We start from the raw sequence: 22,781 nt of genomic DNA on the forward strand, positions 1-22,781 counted from the left end.
AAATCAGAGGCATTATGGGGTAAGCCCATCAGTGCAGCATGTATATGCCTTAGCCCGACCAAGTATGAACTATGCATTGCTAAACTAAATACAGCGGAAGCGCTACGCAGTTAAATGAGAAAGTAACTGTGTAAAATGCATCCATAGTCCATGCTACCCTAGTAGCGAACCAAAAAGAGGCTGTTGCCTTTGCTATAAGCATAAGAGCCCCACCGGGGTCTCAGACCTAGCTAGCGTGCACCGAGTCTGTATGGCAAGTAGAGTAAGAGGACCCAATGCCGCTTGTAGTAAACCTCATAACTTCTCTAAAACTTAACTGCTGACCCCTACTAGAGGCCCCTTAGATCAGTGAAATAAATGAATATATATATATATATATATATATATATATATATATATATATATATATAGACCCTTACCCTAATCCAGAGCCCAGAGGCAGTAAGGATCCCAGGAATTAGGCAACAAACCATTAGTGGAAAAGGGGGAAATAAGATACTTACACTGTCAGATGTCTTGGTACAGCATGGGATCTGTAAGACAGAAAGGAATCAATGTAACTAACACTGTTTCTCTGTAAAGGGAGGACAGCCTATGTATCTGGAAGGAGGCATGGGAACTTCCTTACGACCACCAGAGGCTAAGAGACACCAAAACTCAAACATGGCTAACATCACCTCCCCTGCCTTATCTTGCAGAAAACAATCCATTGAGAGCAATCAGAATTGAATCTTCAGCAGAGCTCTTCTCTCTGCCAACTTCCAGGGTAGGGGAAATGGGAGAGATATTTAATGCCTTTGTTTGGGGTGTCTTTGCCTCCTCCTGTTGGCCACATGAAGTATTTCCCATAGGTTATGATGAATTTCTGGACACTCACTGCCATTAGAAAGAAAACCCTTGTCAAAGATGAATCTTGAGCACCTCAAATTTTCCCATTGTCATTTGAAGCCAAAAAAAAGTAGAAGAAGAAGTAGTATATTAGGTATTTTTTGCCTGCTTCCTAGTGGACTGGAGTTTAATCCCACATGTGATGTCTTGTGGACTCTCACCACCTTATGAAAGAAATGGCAAAGCAAAAATAAAATTATTATAAATCAATAATATTTGCAGTGTACTTCCAGAAATTGGAATGTAATTATGAATGCTTAAAGTAAAAGCAGTGTTCTCCCCACAACCTTTTTAATGGGTGCACCACCCAGCTGATTTTACTGACCACCTAGCTAAAATTTTAAGTGATGGTTTGTGAAATGTTAGGATTTACCAGTGCTACAAATAAAGGGGAATTTCAGTCATGAAGTAAATAAAACCCTCATGCAGAAATATCCTTTACTTGAAGTGAGTTTATGCCGAACTGAGTGGCTCCGGCTGCCCACGGCAAAACGCTTTTTCCCTCTCTTAGCCAATAGCGTGATAGCCGTCCGGCATAATGCCAATTGTCCTGTACAGCTATTGGCTAAGAGGTAGAAACGTCACATTCATTTGAAAAAAAAATTTGTTTTGCCGTGGGCAGCCAGAGCCACTCAGCTCGCCATAAATTTGCTGCATATAAAGGAACTTTCAGCGTGAAGTTTTTTTGTTTATACTTTGTGATTAACAAGTCCCATTTATTTGTAACACTGGTAAATCCTAACGTTTCAAACACGCTAGTATTTACCATCACTTTAAGTCTGGTTTCAGATAAAATTAGCTTTAAATAAAATGTTTCAATGTTTATTGTAAAACATTAAATACATTTACATTAAATTATTCAAATAATTTTGTGCTTAAGATAAAAGAAAATTATATAGCATTGTCTTAATTTAGCTTTCTTTAGAATATGCAAGGATCTAAAATAGAACACACACAGACTATCAAATCATACATCAGTTTATGAAAAAAAGCATGATGGTTTAAGGTTAAAGACACATTTGAGCAGTAAATCAGTAATAGAGTTTTCCAGTTGTGCCACACATGTAATGTTAACATTCAAGTTTGAGCTTTAAAGGGATGTAAAACCCCAAAAATTTATTTCATGATTAAGATAAAGCATTCAACTCAAAACAACTTTCTAACTTACTTATATTATTAAATTTGCTTTGTTCTCTTGGTATTGTTTGCAGCAATGCACTACTTGGGGGTTGAACACATTAGGTGAGCCAATGAATAGAGGCATATAGTATGTGCATCTACCAATCAGGGGCGCAATCCGATATATGGCGCAGGTTTCGGCGCAAGTGTGGAAACCAGCGCCGCCCGTAGTTTGACCTTGCACATCGAGCTATCACATATACGGCGCCGACAGTTGCTAAAGTGCCGTAAGTCTGACAAACTAGCAATGTCCAGAAATAAGCGTAAGTACAAATTTCTGGAGTCGCCAGTGACTTACGGCACTTTAGAAACTGCCGCCGCATAAAAAAACTAACTAAAGTATAAAATCTCCCGTTACTGTCTAACACGCCTCCCAAACATCATCCCGACACGTATACCCCTCTATCCGCAATCCCCTCTCTCACTCCTAATAATAAATATATTAACCCCTAAACCGCCTCTCCCGGACCCCGCCACTACCTATATTATATGTATTACCCCCTAATCTGACCCCCCTACACCGCCGCCAGCTATATTAAATGTATTACCCCCTAATCTGATCCCCCTACACCACCGCCAGCTACATTAAATGTATAACCCCCTAATCTGATCCCCCTACACCGCCGCCAGCTACATTAAATATATTACCCCCTAATCTGATCCCTCTACAACGCCGCCACCTATTTTAAATATAGTAACCCCTAATATGATCCCCCTACACCGCAGCCACCTATTTTAAATATAGTAACCTCTAATATGATCTCCCTACACCGCCGCCACCTATTTTAAATATAGTAACCCCTAATATGATCCCCCTACACCGCCGCCACCTATTTTAAATATAGTAACCCCTAATATGATCTCCCTACACCGCTGCCACCTATTTTAAATATAGTAACCCCTAATATGATCTCCCTACACCGCCGCCACCTATTTTAAATATAGTAACCCCTAATATGACCGCCCTACAACGCCGGCACCTATTTTAAATATAGTAACCCCTAATATGATCTCCCTACACCACCGCCACCTATTTTAAATATAGTAACCCCTAATATGATCCCCCTACACTGCCGCCACCTATTTTAAATATAGTAACCCCTAATATGATCTCCCTACACCGCCGCCACCTATATTAAATATAGTAACCCCTAATATGATCGCCCTACAACGCCGGCACCTATTTTAAATATAGTAACCCCTAATATGATCTCCCTACACCGCCGCCACCTATTTTAAATATAGTAACCCCTAATATGATCTCCCTACACCGCCGCCACCTATTTTAAATATAGTAGCCCCTAATATGATCTCCCTACACCGCCGCCACCTATTTTAAATATAGTAACCCCTAATCTGAGCCCCCTACACCGCAGCCACCTATATTAACCCTTAATATGATCCCCCTACACCGCAGCCACCTATATTAAATATATTAACCATTAAACCTAAGTCTAACCCTAACACCCCCTAACTTAATTATTATTTAAATACATCTAAATAATATTAATATTATTAACTAAATTATTCCTATTTAAAACTAAATACTTACCTATAAAATAAACCCTAAGATAGCTACAATATAATTAATAATTACATTGTAGCTATTTTAGGGTTTATATTTATTTTACAGGTAACTGTATTTATTTTAACTAGGTACAATAGCTATTAAATAGTTAATAACTATTTAATAGCTACCTAGTTAAAATAATTACCAAATTAACTGTAAAATAAATCCTAACCTAAGTTACCATTATACCTAACACTACACTATCAATAAATTAATTAAACTACAATTATCTCAACTAAAATACAATTAAATACATTAAACTATATTACAAAAAAACCCCACTAAATTACAAAAAATAAAAAAAGATTACAAGAATTTTAAGCTAATTACACCTAATCTAAGCCCCCTAATAAAATAAAAAAGCCACCCAAAATAATAAAATTTCCATACCCTAAACTAAATTAAAAAAGTAATCAGCTCTATTACCAGCCCTTAAAAGGGCCTTTTGCGGGGCATTGCCCCAAAGTAATCAGCTCTTTTACCTGTAAAAAAAAAAAATGAACAACCCCCCCCCCATTACAACCCACCACCCACACACCCCTACTCTAAAACCCATCCGATCCCCCCTTAAAAAAAACCTAAGTCTAACACGCAAGTGGTCCTTACCTGTCCTGAAGACCGGCGGAGAAGGTCCTGTTCCAGGCGGTGAAGTTGTCTTCCAAGCGGCGACATCTTTGTCCAGGAACCAGCCGGTGCGGAGCGGAGGAGTTGAAGACCGATGACCGCGGAGCTGAAGACCGTCCACTCTGGAACTGAAGATCGGCGACGCTGGAACTGAAGACCAGAGCCATGGAGCGTGGAGGACCCTCTTCATACAATCTCCGCCATACACTGAATAGGAATTCAAGGTACGCGATTAAAAATGGCGTCCCTTGAATTCCTATTGGCTGATTTGAGCCTATGGCCCCAATTTATCAAAGGTCTTGCGGACCTGATCCGACAGAAACACGGCCCTTCAAGCTCCGTACGGAGCTTGATAAATGGGCCTGTTCAAATTCAAATCAGCCAATCGGATGAGTGCTACTGTAATTCTATTGGCTATTCAAATCAGCCAATAGAATTACAGTAGCTCTCATCCGATTGGCTGATTTGAATTTGAAGGCTCAAATCAGCCAATAGGAATTCAAGGGACGCCATTTTTAATCGCATACCTTGAATTCCTATTCAGTGTACGGCGGAGATCGTATGAAGAGGATCCTCCACGCTCCATGGCTCCGGTCTTCAGTTCCAGTGTCGCCGATCTTCAGTTCCAGAGTGGACAGTCTTCAGCTCCGCGGTCATCGGTCTTCAACTCCTCCGCCCCGCCGGCTGGTTCCTGGAAGAAGAAGATGTCGCTGCTTGGAAGAAGACTTCACCGCCTGGAACAGGACCTTCTCCGCCGATCTTCAGGACAGGTAAGGACCACTTGGGTGTTAGACTTAGGTTTTTTTTAAGGGGGGATCGGGTGGGTTTTAGAGTAGGGGTGTGTGGGTGGTAGGTTGTAATGGGGAGGTTGTTCTTTTTTTACAGGTAAAAGAGCTGATTACTTTGGGGCAATGCCCCGCAAAAGGCCCTTTTAAGGGCTGGTAATAGAGCTGATTACTTTTGTAATTTAGTAGATTAGGTGTAATTAGCTTAAAATTCTTGTAATCTTTTTTTATTTTTTGTAATTTAGTGGGGGTTTTTTGTAATATAGTTTATTGTATTTAATTGTATTTTAGTTGAGATAATTGTAGTTTATTTAATTAATTTATTGATAGTGTAGTGTTAGGTGTAATGGGAACTTAGGTTAGGATTTATTTTACAGGTAATTTGGTAATTATTTTAACTAGGTAGCTATTAAATAGTTATTAACTATTTAATAGCTATTGTACCTAGTTAAAATAAATACAAAGTTACCTGTAAAATAAATATAAACCCTAAAATAGCTACAATGTAATTATTAATTATATTGTAGCTATCTTAGGCTTTATTTTATAGGTAAGTATTTAGTTTTAAATAGGAATAATTTAGTTAATATTAATATTATTTAGATTTATTTAAATAATAATTAAGTTAGGGGGTGTTAGGGTTAGACTTAGGTTTAGTGGTTAATATATTTAATATAGGTGGCGGCGGTGTAGGGGGATTAGATTAGGGGTTAATAAATTTAATATAGGTGGCAGCGGTGTAGGGGGATCATATTAGGGGGTAATAGAGTTAATATAGGTGGCGGCGGTGTAGGGAGATCATATTAGGGGTTACTATATTTAAAATAGGTGGCGGCGGTGTAGGGGGATCATATTAGGGGTTACTATATTTAAAATAGGTGGCGTGGTGTAGGGAGATCATATTAGGGGTTACTATATTTAATATAGGTGGTGGCGGTGTAGGGGGGTCAGATTAGGGGGTAATACATTTAATGTAGCTGGCGGCGGTGTAGGGGGTTCAGATTAGGGGTAATACATTTAATGTAGCTGGCGGCGGTATAGGGGGGTCAGATTAGGGGGTAATACATATAATATAGGTGGCGGCGGGGTCCGGGAGCGGCGGTTTAGGGGTTAAACACTTTATTAGGTATTGCGGGGGGGGATTGCGGTTGACAGGTAGATAGACATTGCGCATGCGTTAGGTTTTATTTTGCAGGTAGTTTAGGGAGTTACGGCCCGGCTCCAATACTCAGCATAAGGCTTACTACGCCTGCATTTTGTGGCGAGGTGAAATGGAGTAAGATTTCTCCATTTTCGCCACGTAAGTCCTTACGCTGTATATTGGATACCAAACTGCGCGGGTTTGGTATATCACTCTATGGGCCAAAAAACTACGGCCGAAGGGTGAAATATACGAGCGTAACTTCTAAGTTACGCCGTATATAGGATACCAAACCAGCGCAATATTTGACGTCGCCGGCTTTTGCGGGCGATGCTGCATATCGGATCGGGCCCCTGCTTTTAACTCCCAGTAGTGCATTGCTGCTCCTGAGCCTACTTTGGTATTCTCTTCAACAAAGCAAAATAGATAATAGAAGTAAATTGGAAAGTTGTTTTAAATGGTATGTTGTATTAGAATCAGAAAAACATTGGCGTTTTATACAGTGGATGATACAAACTAAAGTACTATATAGTGCAATATTCTGTATATAAGTGATATATGACAGTATTATAACTGAGCAATTCCTATTCCTTTGATTAAAATGTATTTCTCACTATAAATGCATTCAATTTTTGTATCTCATACAATCGTTCTGATTATGCATTATCTATGCAGCAAGAAAACACAAGGGTTGTTAAAAAATGTTTAATACAGAGATAATTTTTCTTTACTTTCTTTTGCAACAAATTCACTAGTCTTATGATCTCCCAATCGGTACTGTAGTTTTTCTTCTATTAATAAATGCCTTCTGAGGCAATGAAGAATGTCTCAGTAGTCAGCAACCGGCCTTGCTAGCTAACAGCTGCGAAGAGCTGAACCCACACGGGATCCAACATCACAAAGGCCCAGCCGTTATTGGCTGTCTGTCTGAGTACACTGATTAAATAATGCTCTTGCCAACTTTAAGAAACGGAAAAAAGGAGGCCCCCTGTAACAGGAGAATGAGAAAGAAATACTTAAAGCAGAGAGGTGCAATAGGACAATTCCATTTAAAAAAAAAAGTCCAAGGTTTGAGATAAGAATGGATCTCTTACTGAATCATTTCATGATTTACTGGCAGTTTTCTTTTTTAGTTTCATAAATTAGACTCTCCTGCTGCGGAACATATAATTCTTCAAATCCAATTATTTCTAGCCCCCTAGAGTTTGCAAGCTATAACCCTGCCAGTTTAGCATATCTGACCTCTAAGTAACTCTTATCCTCATATGTTTTTACTATCTGCTCCTTACACCTAACACATACTTTATTTTATAACATTTCTATTTCTCTCAACGTTGAAACTGATTTCTCTTGCACCGTATCTGCATCTATTAAGACTTTCTGCTCATCTGTTACTGTGATTTGACTATCTCTTCTCTTGCCATGTCTGTCTTATTTGTGCTTGGCCCATATTTCCATCTACCCTTTATGCTTACTGCTTAATTTACAGTTAAAGGGACACTCAAGTCAAAATTAAACTTCATGATTCAGATACAGCAGCAATTTTAAACAACTTTCCAATTTATTTACATTAACAAAATGTGCGCAGTCTTTTTATATTTACACTTTTTGAGTCACCAGCTCCTACTGAGCATGCACAAGAATTCCCAGCATATACGTGCATTTGTGATTGGCTGGTTTCTGTTACATGATCCCAGGGGAGTGGAAATAGACATAACGTTGAAATTTATTTTTAAAAAATCTACTACTCATTTGAAGTTCAGACTAAGTGCTATTGCATTGTCTTCTTATCATGCATTTGTTGATAATGCAAATCTACTGTATTGACTGGTCCTTTAACAAGGTAATTCCTCTAACCACTACTCTTACAGCCTCACCTCTGTCCTGTCTGCTTCACTTCTTATTGCCAGAGCATTTGTTTTATAATACTTTAGAGCTAGAAATCTAATTAAGTAACCAAGATTATGCAGACATATATTTTTGAACATGAATGGATTAGAATGGATACACAGACCAAATCAAACATTTCACACATCACCATCATAATACAGCTAAAGCTTCACTTCTAACTTGCAAAATACTGTCGCCCAAATTAATTATTTCTCAAACACATACATTCTGAATCAATGATCTAGTCATTTTCATTTTGGCTTTAAAACCAAACAACAAATAATTGTGTCACAACCAGCCGATATATTAAGGGGTAAAAGTGAAGACAAAAATTAGCAATGCCTTTCAAGTATACACAACAATGCTTGCCTACCTGTGAGGTGATTCAGGATCAAAGCAAGTCTTTGTGACATCTGTGATATTAGGGTTACAGCAATCTTCAGCATCTAAGAGATACATATCCATGTCACAAACACCATTCATCTTTTTCTTCCAGGAAGACCCATAACTGATACGTCGGCAATCTCCTCCATCAAAGCCTGTAAGTACATGGTTGCACTCAGGATCACACTTTTCATCTCCAATCTTGCTGACGTGACAGTTAGCAATGATAAGCCGCTGACGTATAAAAGAGTTATTTATCTCTAATAGATCCAATTCCCAGGTGATATTGTATGGACTAAAAGCTTCATTAAGTTTTCGATGCTGAAGTTCAATTTGATCTTTGGTGACAGTTGGATTTTCATGGTTGCTATCATAAATGTTAACCACTCTGTATCTTACAACTTTTGGTTTTCGGAAACGTGATAATTTATTATAACTATTTATAATTTCTATGTTGTCACATAGGGTTTCTCCACATAAAGGAGGATCTAAATTAGTATCCAATAATGAGCTATGATGGTAAATATTCTCAATTTCTGGAATATTGCCATCTTTCATGGGAGACCACAGATTTTTCATATTCTCAAAGCTATCCTGAAGAACAAGTTGAGGTAGAGAGGTGCTCAGTCCATGAACAGCATGTTCCATGTCATCCAGTATTTCTTCCTGTGTTCGTGCAGTTTTCCAAAGACTAAACTGTTCTATGTATCCACGAAAATTTTGATTATGGGAATTTCCACCAAGCATAAGAACTTTGCACTTATGTGTTTGCAAGCTGAAGATGGGCCCAACTTGTTCATTACTTGTTGCCACTTGAGCCCCATTGACATACAGTTTGATTATACGACTATTGTAGGTGACAGCTAAATGTACCCACTTGTTTGGGAGGTAGCTGCGGTGAGCAGTGACATTTGTTACTTTCCAGGAGCGGTCAGTCTTCAAGGAGAAGAAAAAACGTGGGTCTCTTGTACCCTGGTCACTTAAAGCCTCAATTCCAAGAACCCATCCACGATCAGGAGAAGTGTAAGGACATTTGTCATAAAGTCCTATGTGCCGCCAGAAAAAAGAAATGTATAAATGAGATGATCGAATAATTTACACAAAAAGAAGACTTAATAAAAGAAGCATGCCAATAAAACACTTGTTAAAAACTCTTGTCTGAAAGAGACCTTTAAGGAAAAGATTGAGTGAGAAATTAAACAATTAAACAGTGATTTAATACAAATAGGAAGGAACATATAGCGTTTAAATCAATGGGCAGCAAACAATAACATTTTCTAGCAATTATGCAATCATTAATTAAAATGGAGTTAACAACTTGTAACAATTTTTCATACTATTTTGTTATGTATAGTACTTTGTTTATATGATGATCTTGGGTAGTCCCTAGGTGGTTTTGGGATTCTTTAGACTTATAACACAGCTTTTCTAGAAACTCTAACCTAGGCTGTTGCTGAAATCTATGCTTAAAGTTATGCTTGATCTGAAACAACAAGAAAAACACAACACCACTGATTAATGTAGTAGTTTTATTACATGGAAAATCCCTGCTAATGAATGCACTTAAAAAAAAAAAAACATAATTTATGCTTACCTTATAAATTTATTTCTCTTGTAGTGTATCCAGTCCACGGATCATCCATTACTTATGGGATATTAACTCCTCCCCAACAGGAAGTGCAAGAGGATTCACCCAGCAGAGCTGCTATATAGCTCCTCCCCTAACTGCCATTACCAGTCATTCGACCGAAAACATGCAGAGAAAGGAAAACCATAGGGTGCAGTGGTGACTGTAGTTTAATGGAAAAATTACCTGCCTTAAAGTGACAGGGCGGGCCGTGGACTGGATACACTACAAGAGAAATAAATTTATCAGGTAAGCATAAATTATGTTTTCTCTTGTTAAGTGTATCCAGTCCACGGATCATCCATTACTTATGGGATACCAATACCAAAGCTAAAGTACACGGATGACGGGAGGGACAGGCAGGCTCTTTATACGGAAGGAACCACTGCCTGAAGAACCTTTCTCCCAAAAACAGCCTCCGAAGAAGCAAAAGTGTCAAATTTGGAAAATTTGGAAAAAGTATGAAGAGAAGACCAAGTTGCAGCCTTGCAAATCTGTTCAACAGAAGCCTCATTCTTAAAGGCCCAAGTGGAAGCCACAGCTCTAGTAGAATGTGCTGTAATTCTTTCAGGAGGCTGCTGTCCAGCAGTCTCATAGGCTAACCGTATTATGCTACGAAGCCAAAAGGAGAGAGAGGTAGCCGAAGCTTTTTGACCTCTCCTCTGACCAGAATAAACGACAAACAGGGAAGACGTTTGTCGAAAATCCTTAGTTGCCTGTAGATAAAATTTCAGGGCACGGACTACATCTAGATTGTGTAGCAGACGTTCCTTTTTCGAAGAAGGATTAGGACACAAAGATGGAACCACAATCTCTTGATTGATATTCCTGTTAGTGACCACCTTAGGTAGGAACCCAGGTTTAGTACGCAGAACTACCTTGTCTGAATGAAAAATCAGATAAGGAGAATCACAATGTAAGGCAGATAACTCAGAGACTCTTCGAGCCGAGGAACTCGCCATTAAAAACAGAACTTTCCAAGATAACAACTTGATATCAATGGAATGAAGGGGTTCAAACGGAACCCCCTGTAAAACATTAAGAACTAAGTTCAAACTCCATGGTGGAGCAACAGTTTTAAACACAGGCTTGATCCTAGCTAAAGCCTGACAAAAAGCTTGAACGTCCGGAACTTCTGACAGACGTTTGTGTAAAAGAATGGACAGAGCTGAAATCTGTCCCTTTAAGGAACTAGCGGATAAACCCTTTTCTAAACCTTCTTGTAGAAAAGACAATATCCTCGGAATCCTAACCTTACTCCATGAGTAACTCTTGGATTTGCACCAATATAAGTATTTGCGCCATATCTTATGGTAAATCTTTCTGGTAACAGGCTTCCTAGCCTGTATTAAGGTATCAATAACTGACTCAGAAAAACCACGTTTTGATAAAATCAAGCGTTCAATTTCCAAGCAGTCAGCTTCAGAGAAATTAGATTTTGATGTTTGAAGGGACCCTGGATCAGAAGGTCCTGTTTCAGAGGTAGCGACCAAGGTGGACAGGATGACATGTCCACTAGATCTGCATACCAAGTCCTGCGTGGCCATGCAGGCGCTATTAGAATCACTGATGCTCTCTCCTGTTTGATTCTGGCAATCAATCGAGGAAGCATCGGGAAGGGTGGAAACACATAAGCCATCCCGAAGGTCCAAGGTGCTGTCAAAGCATCTATCAGAACCGCTCCCGGATCCCTGGATCTGGACCCGTAACGAGGAAGCTTGGCGTTCTGTCGAGACGCCATGAGATCTATCTCTGGTTTGCCCCAACGTCGAAGTATTTGGGCAAAGACCTCCGGATGAAGTTCCCACTCCCCCGGATGAAAAGTCTGACGACTTAAGGAATCCGCCTCCCAGTTCTCCACTCCCGGGATGTGGATTGCTGACAGGTGGCAAGAGTGAGACTCTGCCCAGCGAATTATCTTTGATACTTCCATCATTGCTAGGGAGCTTCTTGTCCCTCCCTGATGGTTGATGTAAGCTACAGTCGTGATGTTGTCCGACTGAAACCTGATGAACCCCCGAGTTGTTAACTGGGGCCAAGCCAGAAGGGCATTGAGAACTGCTCTCAATTCCAGAATGTTTATTGGTAGGAGACTCTCCTCCTGATTCCATTGTCCCTGAGCCTTCAGAGAATTCCAGACAGCGCCCCAACCTAGTAGGCTGGCGTCTGTTGTTACAATTGTCCAGTCCGGCCTGCTGAATGGCATCCCCCTGGACAGATGTGGCCGAGAAAGCCACCATAGAAGAGAATTTCTGGTCTCTTGATCCAGATTCAGAGTAGGGGACAAGTCTGAGTAATCCCCATTCCACTGACTTAGCATGCACAATTGCAGCGGTCTGAGATGTAGGCGTGCAAAGGGTACTATGTCCATTGCTGCTACCATTAAGCCGATCACCTCCATGCATTGAGCTACTGACGGGTGTTGAATGGAATGAAGGACACGGCATGCATTTTGAAGCTTTGTTAGCCTGTCTTCTGTCAGGTAAATCTTCATTTCTACAGAATCTATAAGAGTCCCCAAGAAGGGAACTCTTGTGAGTGGAAAGAGAGAACTCTTCTTTTCGTTCACCTTCCATCCATGCGACCTTAGAAATGCCAGTACTAACTCTGTATGAGACTTGGCAGTTTGAAAGCTTGAAGCTTGTATCAGAATGTCGTCTAGGTACGAAGAGAGAAAGTCTGCCCCCCACTAGATCCGTTCCCGGATCGGGGGCCCTCAATTCATGCTGTTTTAGGGGCACCAGCAGGTTTCCTGGCCTGCTTGCCCTTGTTCCAGGACTGGTTAGGTCTCCAGCCTTGTCTGTAGCGAGCAACAGATCCTTCTTGTTTTGGAGCAGAGGAAGTTGATGCTGCTCCTGCTTTGAAATTCCGAAAGGAACGAAAATTAGATTGTCTAGCCTTAGGTTTGGCTCTGTCTTGAGGCAGGGCATGGCCTTTACCTCCTGTAATGTCAGCGATAATTTCTTTCAATCCGGGCCCGAATAAGGTCTGCCCTTTGAAAGGTATATTAAGTAATTTAGACTTAGAAGTAACGTCAGCTAACCAGGATTTTAGCCACAGTGCTCTGCGCGCCTGAATGGCGAATCCGGAATTCTTAGCCGTAAGCTTAGTTAAATGTACTACGGCATCTGAAATAAATGAGTTAGCTAACTTAAGAGCTTTAAGCCTGTGTGTAATCTCATCTAATGGAGCCGATTCAAGTGTCCCTTCCAGAGACTCAAACCAAAATGCTGCTGCAGCCGTGACAGGCGCAATGCATGCAAGGGGTTGCAATATAAAACCTTGTTGAACAAACATTTTCTTAAGGTAACCCTCTAACTTTTTATCCATTGGATCTGAAAAGGCACAGCTATCCTCCACCGGGATAGTGGTACGCTTAGCTAAAGTAGAAACTGCTCCCTCCACCTTAGGGATCGTTTGCCATAAGTCCCGTGTGGTGGTGTCTATTGGAAACATCTTTCTAAATATCGGAGGGGGTGAGAACGGAACACCGGGTCTATCCCACTCCTTAGTAACAATTTCAGTAAGTCTCTTAGGTATAGGAAAAACGTCAGTACTCGACGGTACCGCAAATATTTATCCAACCTACACATTTTTTCTGGTATTGCAACTGTGTTACAATCATTCAGAGCCGCTAACACCTCCCCTAGTAATACACGGAGGTTTTCCAGCTTAAATTTAAAATTTGAAATATCTGAATCCAATCTGTTTGGATCAGAACCGTCAGCCGCAGAATGAAGCTCTCCGTCCTCATGTTCTGCAAGTTGTGACGCAGTATCTGACATGGCCCTAACATTATCAGCGCACTCTGTTCTCACCCCAGAGTGATCACGCTTACCTCTTAGTTCTGGTAATTTAGCCAAAACTTCAGACATAACAGTAGCCATATCCTGTAATGTGATTTGTAATGGCCGCCCAGATGTACTCGGCGCCACAATATCACGCACCCCCCGAGCGGGAGATGCAGGTACTGACACGTGAGGCGAGTTAGTCGGCATAACTCTCCCCTCGTTGTTTGGTGAAATGTGTTCAATTTGTACAGATTGACTTTTATTTAAAGTAGCATCAATACAGTTAGTACATAAATTTCTATTTGGCTCCACTTTGGCATTAGCACATATAGCACAGATGTCTTCCTCTGAATCAGACATGTTTAACACACTAGCAAATAAACTAGCAACTTGGAAATACTTTTCAAGTAATTTACTATAATATGAAAACGTACTGTGCCTATAAGAAGCACAGAAAGAGTTATGACAGTTGAAAGTTAATAAACTGAAAGGTTATAGCATCAAATCTTTGTAAAAAACACAATTTTAGCAAAGGCTTGTTCCCATTAGCGAAGGATAACTAACCCTGATAGCAGAAAAAAAAAAAAAAAAGTTACAGAAATAAACGTTTTTTATCACAGTCAACTACAATCTCACAGCTCTGCTGTGAATGATTACCTCCCTCAAAACAAGTTTTGAAGACCCCTGAGTTCTGTAGAGATGAACCGGATCATGCAGGAAATACAATGAGCTTCTGACTGAATTTTTTGACCTCCCCCTCACACACAACAGTGAGAGAGATCAGTAAACTGTCATAAATTAAATAAAACAACTGCCAAGTGGAAAAAATAATGCCCAAAACATTTTATTCACCCAGTACCTCAGAAAATGAAACGATTTTACATGCCAGCAAAAAACGTTTAACATAAATTAAGTGTTATTAAAGAGCCTGTTGCCAGTCCCTGCAAATTAGGCTAAAGTCTTATGCACACAGTATAATTCCAGTGAAGTGCCATTCCCCAGAATACTGAATTGTAAAATATACATACATGACAGCCTGATACCAGATGCTGCTACTGCATTTAAGGCTGAGTTTACATTATATCGGTATGGCAGAATTTTCTCATCAATTCCATTGTCAGAAAATAATAAGCTGCTACATACCTCTTTGCAGATTAATCTGCCCGCTGTCCCCTGATCTGAAGTTTACCTCTCCTCAGATGGCCGAGAAACAGCAATATGATCTTAACTACGCCGGCTAAAATCATAGTAAAAACTCAGGTAGATTCTTCTTCAAATTCTACCAGAGAAGGAATAACACACTCCGGTGCTATTATAAAATAACAAACTTTTGATTGAAGGTATAAAACTAAATATAATCACCATAGTCCTCTCACACATCCTATCTAGTCGTTGGGTGCAAGAGAATGACTGGTAATGGCAGTTAGGGGAGGAGCTATATAGCAGCTCTGCTGGGTGAATCCTCTTGCACTTCCTGTTGGGGAGGAGTTAATATCCCATAAGTAATGGATGATCCGTGGACTGGATACACTTAACAAGAGAAATAACAAGCTCATCAAAGACCAATACCGGAGTACTCAGATACAGTCCCTTTGTATAACATATCCCCAATATAAAAAAAAAGTTTATGTATTCTGCAAACGCTATCGTTCTGTGCTGTACCGTTACTGTACACAAGCCTATTGAACCATCACAGTAAGGGACACTCACAGCACAGAACAATAGTGTTTGCCAAATACATACACTCACTTTTGAGTTTGGGGATATGTTATACAGAGGGACTGTAGCTGAGGACTCCTGTATTGGTCTTCGATGAGCTTGTGATATACAGGCATACCTCAGCGATATTGTGGGTTCGGTTCCAGACCACTGCAATAAAGTGAATATAGCAATAAAGCGAATCACACTCATATTTGGGTGTCCCAGTGTATATAAACGTTATATTGACACTATACTGTAGTCTACTAAGTGTGCAATAGCATTATGTCTTAATTAAAAAATACTTTACTAAAAAATGATAGTAATTATCTGAGCCTTCAGTGAGTCATAATTTTTTGCCTGGTGGTGTGTGTATATAGGTGCGTATATATGTGTATTCATGTGTATTTATGTGTTGATATGTAGGTTGGAAAAATAGCGCTGATAGACTTGCTCGACACAGGGTTGCCACAAACCTCAATTTGTAAAAAGAGCAATATCTGTGAAGCGCAATAAAGCGAAGAATGCCTGTATGATTTTTATGTGCATTCAATAGCAGAGATTTTACCTTTAACAAATTTACTACATGAATCGGAGGTGCTCTGTCCCCCCTTTAGATCTCACATTCATCATGGAGAGAAAACGCTCCGGCCACTTAACAAGCAGCACCCATTCAGTGTTGCACTGACTCTACACGATAAAAGATTCCATTAAAGTGGGGACTTTTCTCACTCTTTTGGAGTATTTACCATCTTATTGGCATCTATTTTGCCGATTGTACATATAATAAGGACTCCTTTTTACATCTAATTAATGTACTAAGCTTTAATATAGAATAGCAGGTTAAAATCTATTTTTTGATAATATATTGTGTTTTTAACTTAAAGGGACAGTCTAGTAAAAATTAAACTTTCATGATTCGGATAGAGCACGTAATTTTAAAAATGTTTCCAATTTACGTTGGTTATCAAATTTGCTTTTTTCTATTTGTATCTTTTATTAAAGAGTAAAACTAGGTAGGCTGATAAGCGCTCAAGAGTGTGCACGTGTCTTTAGTACTTTATAGCATCAGTGTTTTGCAAAATTGTATAACAAAGCTACAAATAATGATGCAAAATACTGCTGCCATAAGGTACTAAAGAAACGTGCACACTCTTGAGCTGGCCTAGTTTTTTACTCTTTAATAAAAGATATCAAAAGGAATGAAGCAAAATTAATATTCAAAGTAAATTGGAACGTTGTTTAAAATTGAATGCACAATCTCAATCATTAAAGTATAATTTTGGCTTTACTGTCCCTTTAAATTTATGCTTACCTGATAATTTAATTTATTTCATGGTGGCGAGATCCCACAAGCCATAACTCCTGGGATTCAACTCAAGGCCATCAGGTGGAGCCAAAAATTCCCAAAATTCTAAGAGCACTTAATTCCTTCAACCTCTCTGATTTGCCAACCTTACGTATAGCCAAAAAAGAGAAATAGAAAGATAGGAAAGGAAAAAGTAGGGAAAATGAGGTAGAAACTAGAACTGCCACTAGAAACATTTTTACATAAATTTAGTAAAAATATGAGAGACCACAAGCAATTACTCCTGGGAACTAATACCCAAACTGTGGAGTTCACAAGCAATTTGGGCAGGCCAAGAACCTAATTTCCAGACCCTACTGCCTGGAGGACTAGAAGAAGAAAAGAAAATGAAAGCGGAAGTATTTGGTAAAGGATTTAAGAATAACATAATTTATGTAAGAATTTACCTGATAAATTAATTTCTTTCATATTGGCAAGAGTCCATGAGCTAGTGACTTATGGGATATAATCCTACCAGGAGGGGCAAAGTTTCCCAAACCTCAAAATGCCTACAAATACACCCCTCACCACACCCACAATTCAGTTTAACGAATAGCCAAGCAGTGGGGTGATAAAGAAAGGAGTAAAAAAGCATCAACAAAGGAATTGGAATAATTGTGCTTTATATAAAAAAAATCATAACCACCATAAAAAGGGTGGGCCTCATGGACTCTTGCCAATATGAAAGAAATTAATTTATCAGGTAAGTTCTTACATAAATTATGTTTTCTTTCATGTAATTAGCAAGAGTCCATGAGCTAGTGACGTATGGGATATCAATACCCAAGATGTGGAACTCCAAGCAAGAGTCACTAGAGAGGGAGGGATAAAAAATAAAGACAGTCAATTCCGCTGAAAAAGAATCCACAACCCAAATCATAAGTTTTAATCTTATAAGCAGAAGAATCAAACTGAAACACCTGTCTGAAGAACGTTTCTACCAAAAACTGCTTCTGAAGAAAAAACATCAAAATGGTAGAATTTAGTAAATGTATGCAAAGAGGACCAAGTTGCTGCTTTGCAAATCTGATCAACTGAAGCTTCATTCTTAAAAGCCCAGGAAGTGGAAACTGACCTAGTAGATTGAGCTGTAATCCTCTGAGGTGGGGATTTACCCGACTCCAAATAAGCGTGATGAATCAAAAGCTTCAACCAAGATGCCAAAGAAATAGCAGAAGCCCTCTGACCTTTCCTAGAACCAGAAAAAATAACAAATAGACTAGAAGTCTCCCTGAAAACTTTAGTAGCTTCAACATAATTTCAAAGCTCTCATAACATCCAAAGAATGTAAAGATCTTTCCAAAGAATTCTTAGGATGGGGACACAAAGAAGGGACAACAATTGTTGTTGGAATTCACAACTTTAGGTAAGAATTTAAATGAAGTCCGCAAAACTGCCTTATCCTGATAAAAAATCAGAAAAGGAGACTCACAAGAAAGAGCAGATAATTCAGAAACTCTTCTAGCAGAAGAGATGGCCAAAAGAAACAACACTTTCCAAGAAAGCAATTTAATGTCCAAAGAATGCATAGGCTCAAACGGAGGAGCCTGTATAGCCTTCAAAACCAAATTAAGACTCCAAGGAGGAGAGATTGATTTAATGACAGGCTTGATACGAACCAAAGCCTGTACAAAACAATGAATATCAGGGAGTTTAGCAATTTTTATGTGGAATAAAACAGAAAGAGCAGAGATTTGTCCTTTCAAGGAACTTACAGACAAACCCTTATCCAAACCATCTTGAAGAAACTGTAAAATTCTAGGAATTCTAAAAGAATGCCAACAGAATTTATGAGAAGAACACCATGAAATGTAAGTCTTCCAAACTCGATAATAAATCTTTCTAGAAACAGATTTACGAGCCTGCAACATAGTATTAATCACTGAGTCAGGGAAACCTCTATGACTAAGCACTAAGCGTTCAATTTCCATACCTTCAAATTTAATGATTTGAGATCCTGATGGAAAAACGGACCTTGAGATAGAAGGTCTGGCCTTAGTGGAAGTGGCCATGGTTGGCAACTGGACATATAAACAAGATCCGCATACCGAAACCTGTGAGCCCAAGCTGGAGCCACCAGCAGCACAAACGATTGCTCCATGATGATCTTGGAAATCACTCTTGGAAGAAGAACTACAGGTGGAAAAATATAGGCAGGTTGATAACTCTAGGGAAGTGTCAATGCATCCACTGCTTCCGCCTGAGTATCCCTGGACCTGGACAGGTACCTGGAAAGTTTCTTGTTTAGATGAGATGACATCAGATCTATTTCTGGAAGCCCCCATATCTGAACAATTTGAAAAAACACATATGGGTGAAGAGACCACTCTCCCGGATGTAAAGTTTGACGACTGAGATAATCCGCTTCCCAATTGTCTATACCTGGGATATGGACAGCAGAAATTAGACAGGAGCTGGATTCTGCCCAAAAAGTATCCGGGATACTTCTTTCATAGCGTGAGAACTGTGAGACCCACCCTGATGATTGACATATGCCACAGTTGTGACATTGTCTGTCTGAAAACAAATAAACAGCTCTCTCTTTAATAGAGGCCAAAACTGAAGAGCTCTGAGAATCGCACGGAGTTCCAAAATATTGATTTCCAAACCCCTTGTGCTGTCAGAGATCCCCAGACAGCTCCCCAACCTGAAAGACTTGCATCTGTTGTAATCACAGTCCAGGATTGACGAACAAAAGAGGCCCCTTGAACTATACGATGGTGATCTAACCACCAAGTCAGAGATAGTCGAACATTGGGATTTAAGGATATTAATTGTGATATCCTTGTATAATCCCTGCACCATTGGTTCAGCATACAAAGCTGAAGAGGTCTCATGTGAAAACGAGCAAAGGGGATTGCGTCCGATGCTGCAGTCATGCAACCTAAAACTTCCATGCACATAGCTACTGAAGGGAATGACTGAGACTGAAGGTTCCGACAGGCTGCAACCAATTTCAGACGTCTCTTATCGGTTAGAGAAAAAGTAATGGATACTGAATCTATCTGGAAACCTAAAAAGGTTACCCTTGTCTGAGGAATCAAAGAACTTTTTGGTAAATTGATCCTCCAACCATATCTTTGAAGAAACAACACTAGTTGATTCATGTGAGATTCTGCAGAACGTAAAGACTGAGCAAGTACCAAGATATCATACAAATAAGGAAACACCGCAATACCCTGCTCTCTGATTACAGAGAGTAGGGCACTGAGAACCTTTGAAAAGATCCTTGGAGCTGTTGCTAGGCCAAAAGGAAGAGCAACAAATTGGTAATGCTCGTCTAGAAAAGAGAATCTCAGGAACTGATAGTGATCTGGATGAATCAGAATATGAAGATATGCATCCTGTAAGTCTATTGTGGACATATAATGCCCTTGCTGAACAAACGGCAGAATAGTCCTTATAGTCACCATTTTGAATGTTGGTACTCTTACATAACGATTCAAGACTTTTAGATCCAGAACTGGTCTGAATTAATTTTCTTTCTTTGGGACAATGAACAGATTTGAATAAAACCCCAGACCCTGTTCCTGAAACGGAACTGGTACGATTACCCCTGATAACTCCAGGTCTGAAACACACTTCAGGAAAGCCTGTGCTTTCTCTGGGTTCACTGGAATGCGTGAGAGAAAGAAACTTCTCACAGGCGGTCTTACTCTGAAACCTATTCTGTACCCCTGAGAGACAATGTTCTGAATCCAATGATTATTGACTGAATTTATCCAAACATCCTTGAAAAATTTTAATCTGCCCCCTACCAGCTGAGCTGGAATGAGGGCCGCACCTTCATGCAGACTTGGGGGCTGGTTTAGATCTCTTAAATAGCTTGGATTTATTCCAGATTGAGGAAGGCTTCCAATTGGAGACAGATTCCTTAGGGGAAGGATTAGGTTTCTGTTCCTTATTTTGTCGAAAAGAACGAAAACGGTTATCAGCCCTAAATTTACCCTTAGATTTTTTATCCTGAGGCAAAAAAGCTCCCTTCCCCCCAGTGACAGTTGAAATTATAGAATCCAACTGAGAACCAAATAATTTATTACCTTGGAAAGAAAGAGATAGCAATGTCGATTTAGAAGTCATATCAGCATTCCAAGATTTAAGCCATAAAGCTTTTCTAGCTAAAATAGCTAAAGACATATATCTAACATCAATTCTGATGATATCAAAAATGGCATCACAAATGAAATTATTAGCATGTTGAATTAATTTAACAATGCTATACACATTATGATCTGATACTTGTTGTGCTAAAGTTTCCAACCAAAAAGTTGATGCAGCTGCAACATCAGCCAAAGAAATAACAGGTCTAAGAAGATGGCCTGAACATAAATAAGCTTTCCTTACACAAGATTCAAGCTTCCTATCTAAAGGATCTTTAAAAGAAGACCTCTTCCGTAGGAATAGTAGTACGTTTAGCAAGAGTAGAGATGGCCCCATCAACTTTGGGGATCTTTTCCCAAAACTCCAAACTATCAGTAGGCAAAGTATACAATTTTTTAGACCTTGAAGGAGTAAAAAGTAAATGTATGCTTACCTGATAAATTAATTTCTTCTATGGTAAGACGAGTCCACGGATTCATCCTTTACTTGTGGGATATTATCCTCCTGCTAACAGGAAGTGGCAAAGAGCACCACAGCTGTCTACATAGCTCCTCCCTTAGCTCCACCCCCCAGTCATTCCACCGAAGGTACAGGAAGAAAAAGGAGAAACTACAAGGTGCAGAGGTGACTGAAGTTTAAATTAAAAAAAATATAATCTGTCTTAAAATGACAGGGCGGGCCGTGGACTCGTCTTAACATAGAAGAAATGAATTTATCAGGTAAGCATAAATTTAATTTTCTTCTATAAGGTAAGACGAGTCCACGGATTCATCCTTTACTGGTGGGATACAATACCAAAGCTACAGGACACGGATGAACGGGAGGGACAAGACAGATGGTTAAACAGAAGGCACCACTGCTTGAAGAACTTTTCTCCCAAAAATAGCCTCAGAAGAAGCAAAAGTATCAAATTTGGAAAATTTGGAAAAGGTATGAAGTGGAGACCAAGTCGCAGCCATACAAATCTGTTCAACCGAAGCATCATTTTTAAAAACCCATGTGGAAGCCACCGCTCTAGTAGAGTGAGCTGTAATCCTTTCAGGAGGCTGCTGTCCAGCAGTCTCGTATGCCAAACGGATGATGCTTTTCAGCCAAAAAGAAAGAGAGGTAGCCGTAACTTTTTGACCTCTACGTTTTCCAGAATAGACAACAAACAAAGAAGATGTTTGACGAAAATCTTACTCCATGAGTAGCCGTTGGATTCGCACCAATAAAGATATTTACGCCATATCTTATGATAAATTTTCCTAGTGACAGGCTTTCGAGCCTGAATCAAGGTATCTATGACCGACTCAGAGAAACCCCGCTTGGATAAAATCAAGCGTTCAATCTCCAAGCAGTCAGCCGCAGAGAAACTAGATTTGGATGCTGGAACGGACCTTGAATCAGAAGGTCCTGTCTCAGAGGTAGAGTCCATGTTGGAAGAGATGACATGTCCACCAGGTCTGCATACCAAGTCCTGCGTGGCCATGCAGGTGCTATCAAAATCACAGAAGCCCTCTCCAGTTTGATTCTGGCAATCAAATGAGGAAGGAGAGGAAATGGTGGAAACACATAAGCCAGGTTGAATGACCAGGGTACTGCTAGAGCCTCTATCAGTACTGCCTGAGGATCCCTTGACCTGGACCCGTAACAAGGAAGTTTGGCGTTCTGATGAGACGCCATCAGATCCAATTCTGGTGTGCCCCATTGCTGAATCAATTGTGCAAACACCTCCGGATGGAGTTCCCACTCCCCCGGATGAAAAGTCTGACG

At 39.8% G+C, this 22,781-nt stretch overlaps 1 protein-coding gene across 1 annotated transcript in view; it reads right to left on the reverse strand.

Moving 5' to 3' along the window:
• PAPPA (pappalysin 1) overlaps window positions 1-22,781 on the reverse strand; it is a 1,503,354-nt gene that overhangs the window by 1,283,095 nt on the left and 197,478 nt on the right. Inside the window, exon 2 of the mRNA XM_053695762.1 lies at window positions 8,451-9,507. Within this exon, the coding sequence (XP_053551737.1) occupies window positions 8,451-9,507 (1,057 nt within the window). The remainder of the gene's footprint in view (window positions 1-8,450; window positions 9,508-22,781) is intronic.

This window comes from Bombina bombina, chromosome 12 (assembly GCF_027579735.1).
Source record: "Bombina bombina isolate aBomBom1 chromosome 12, aBomBom1.pri, whole genome shotgun sequence".
Lineage (NCBI taxonomy): Eukaryota > Metazoa > Chordata > Amphibia > Anura > Bombinatoridae > Bombina > Bombina bombina.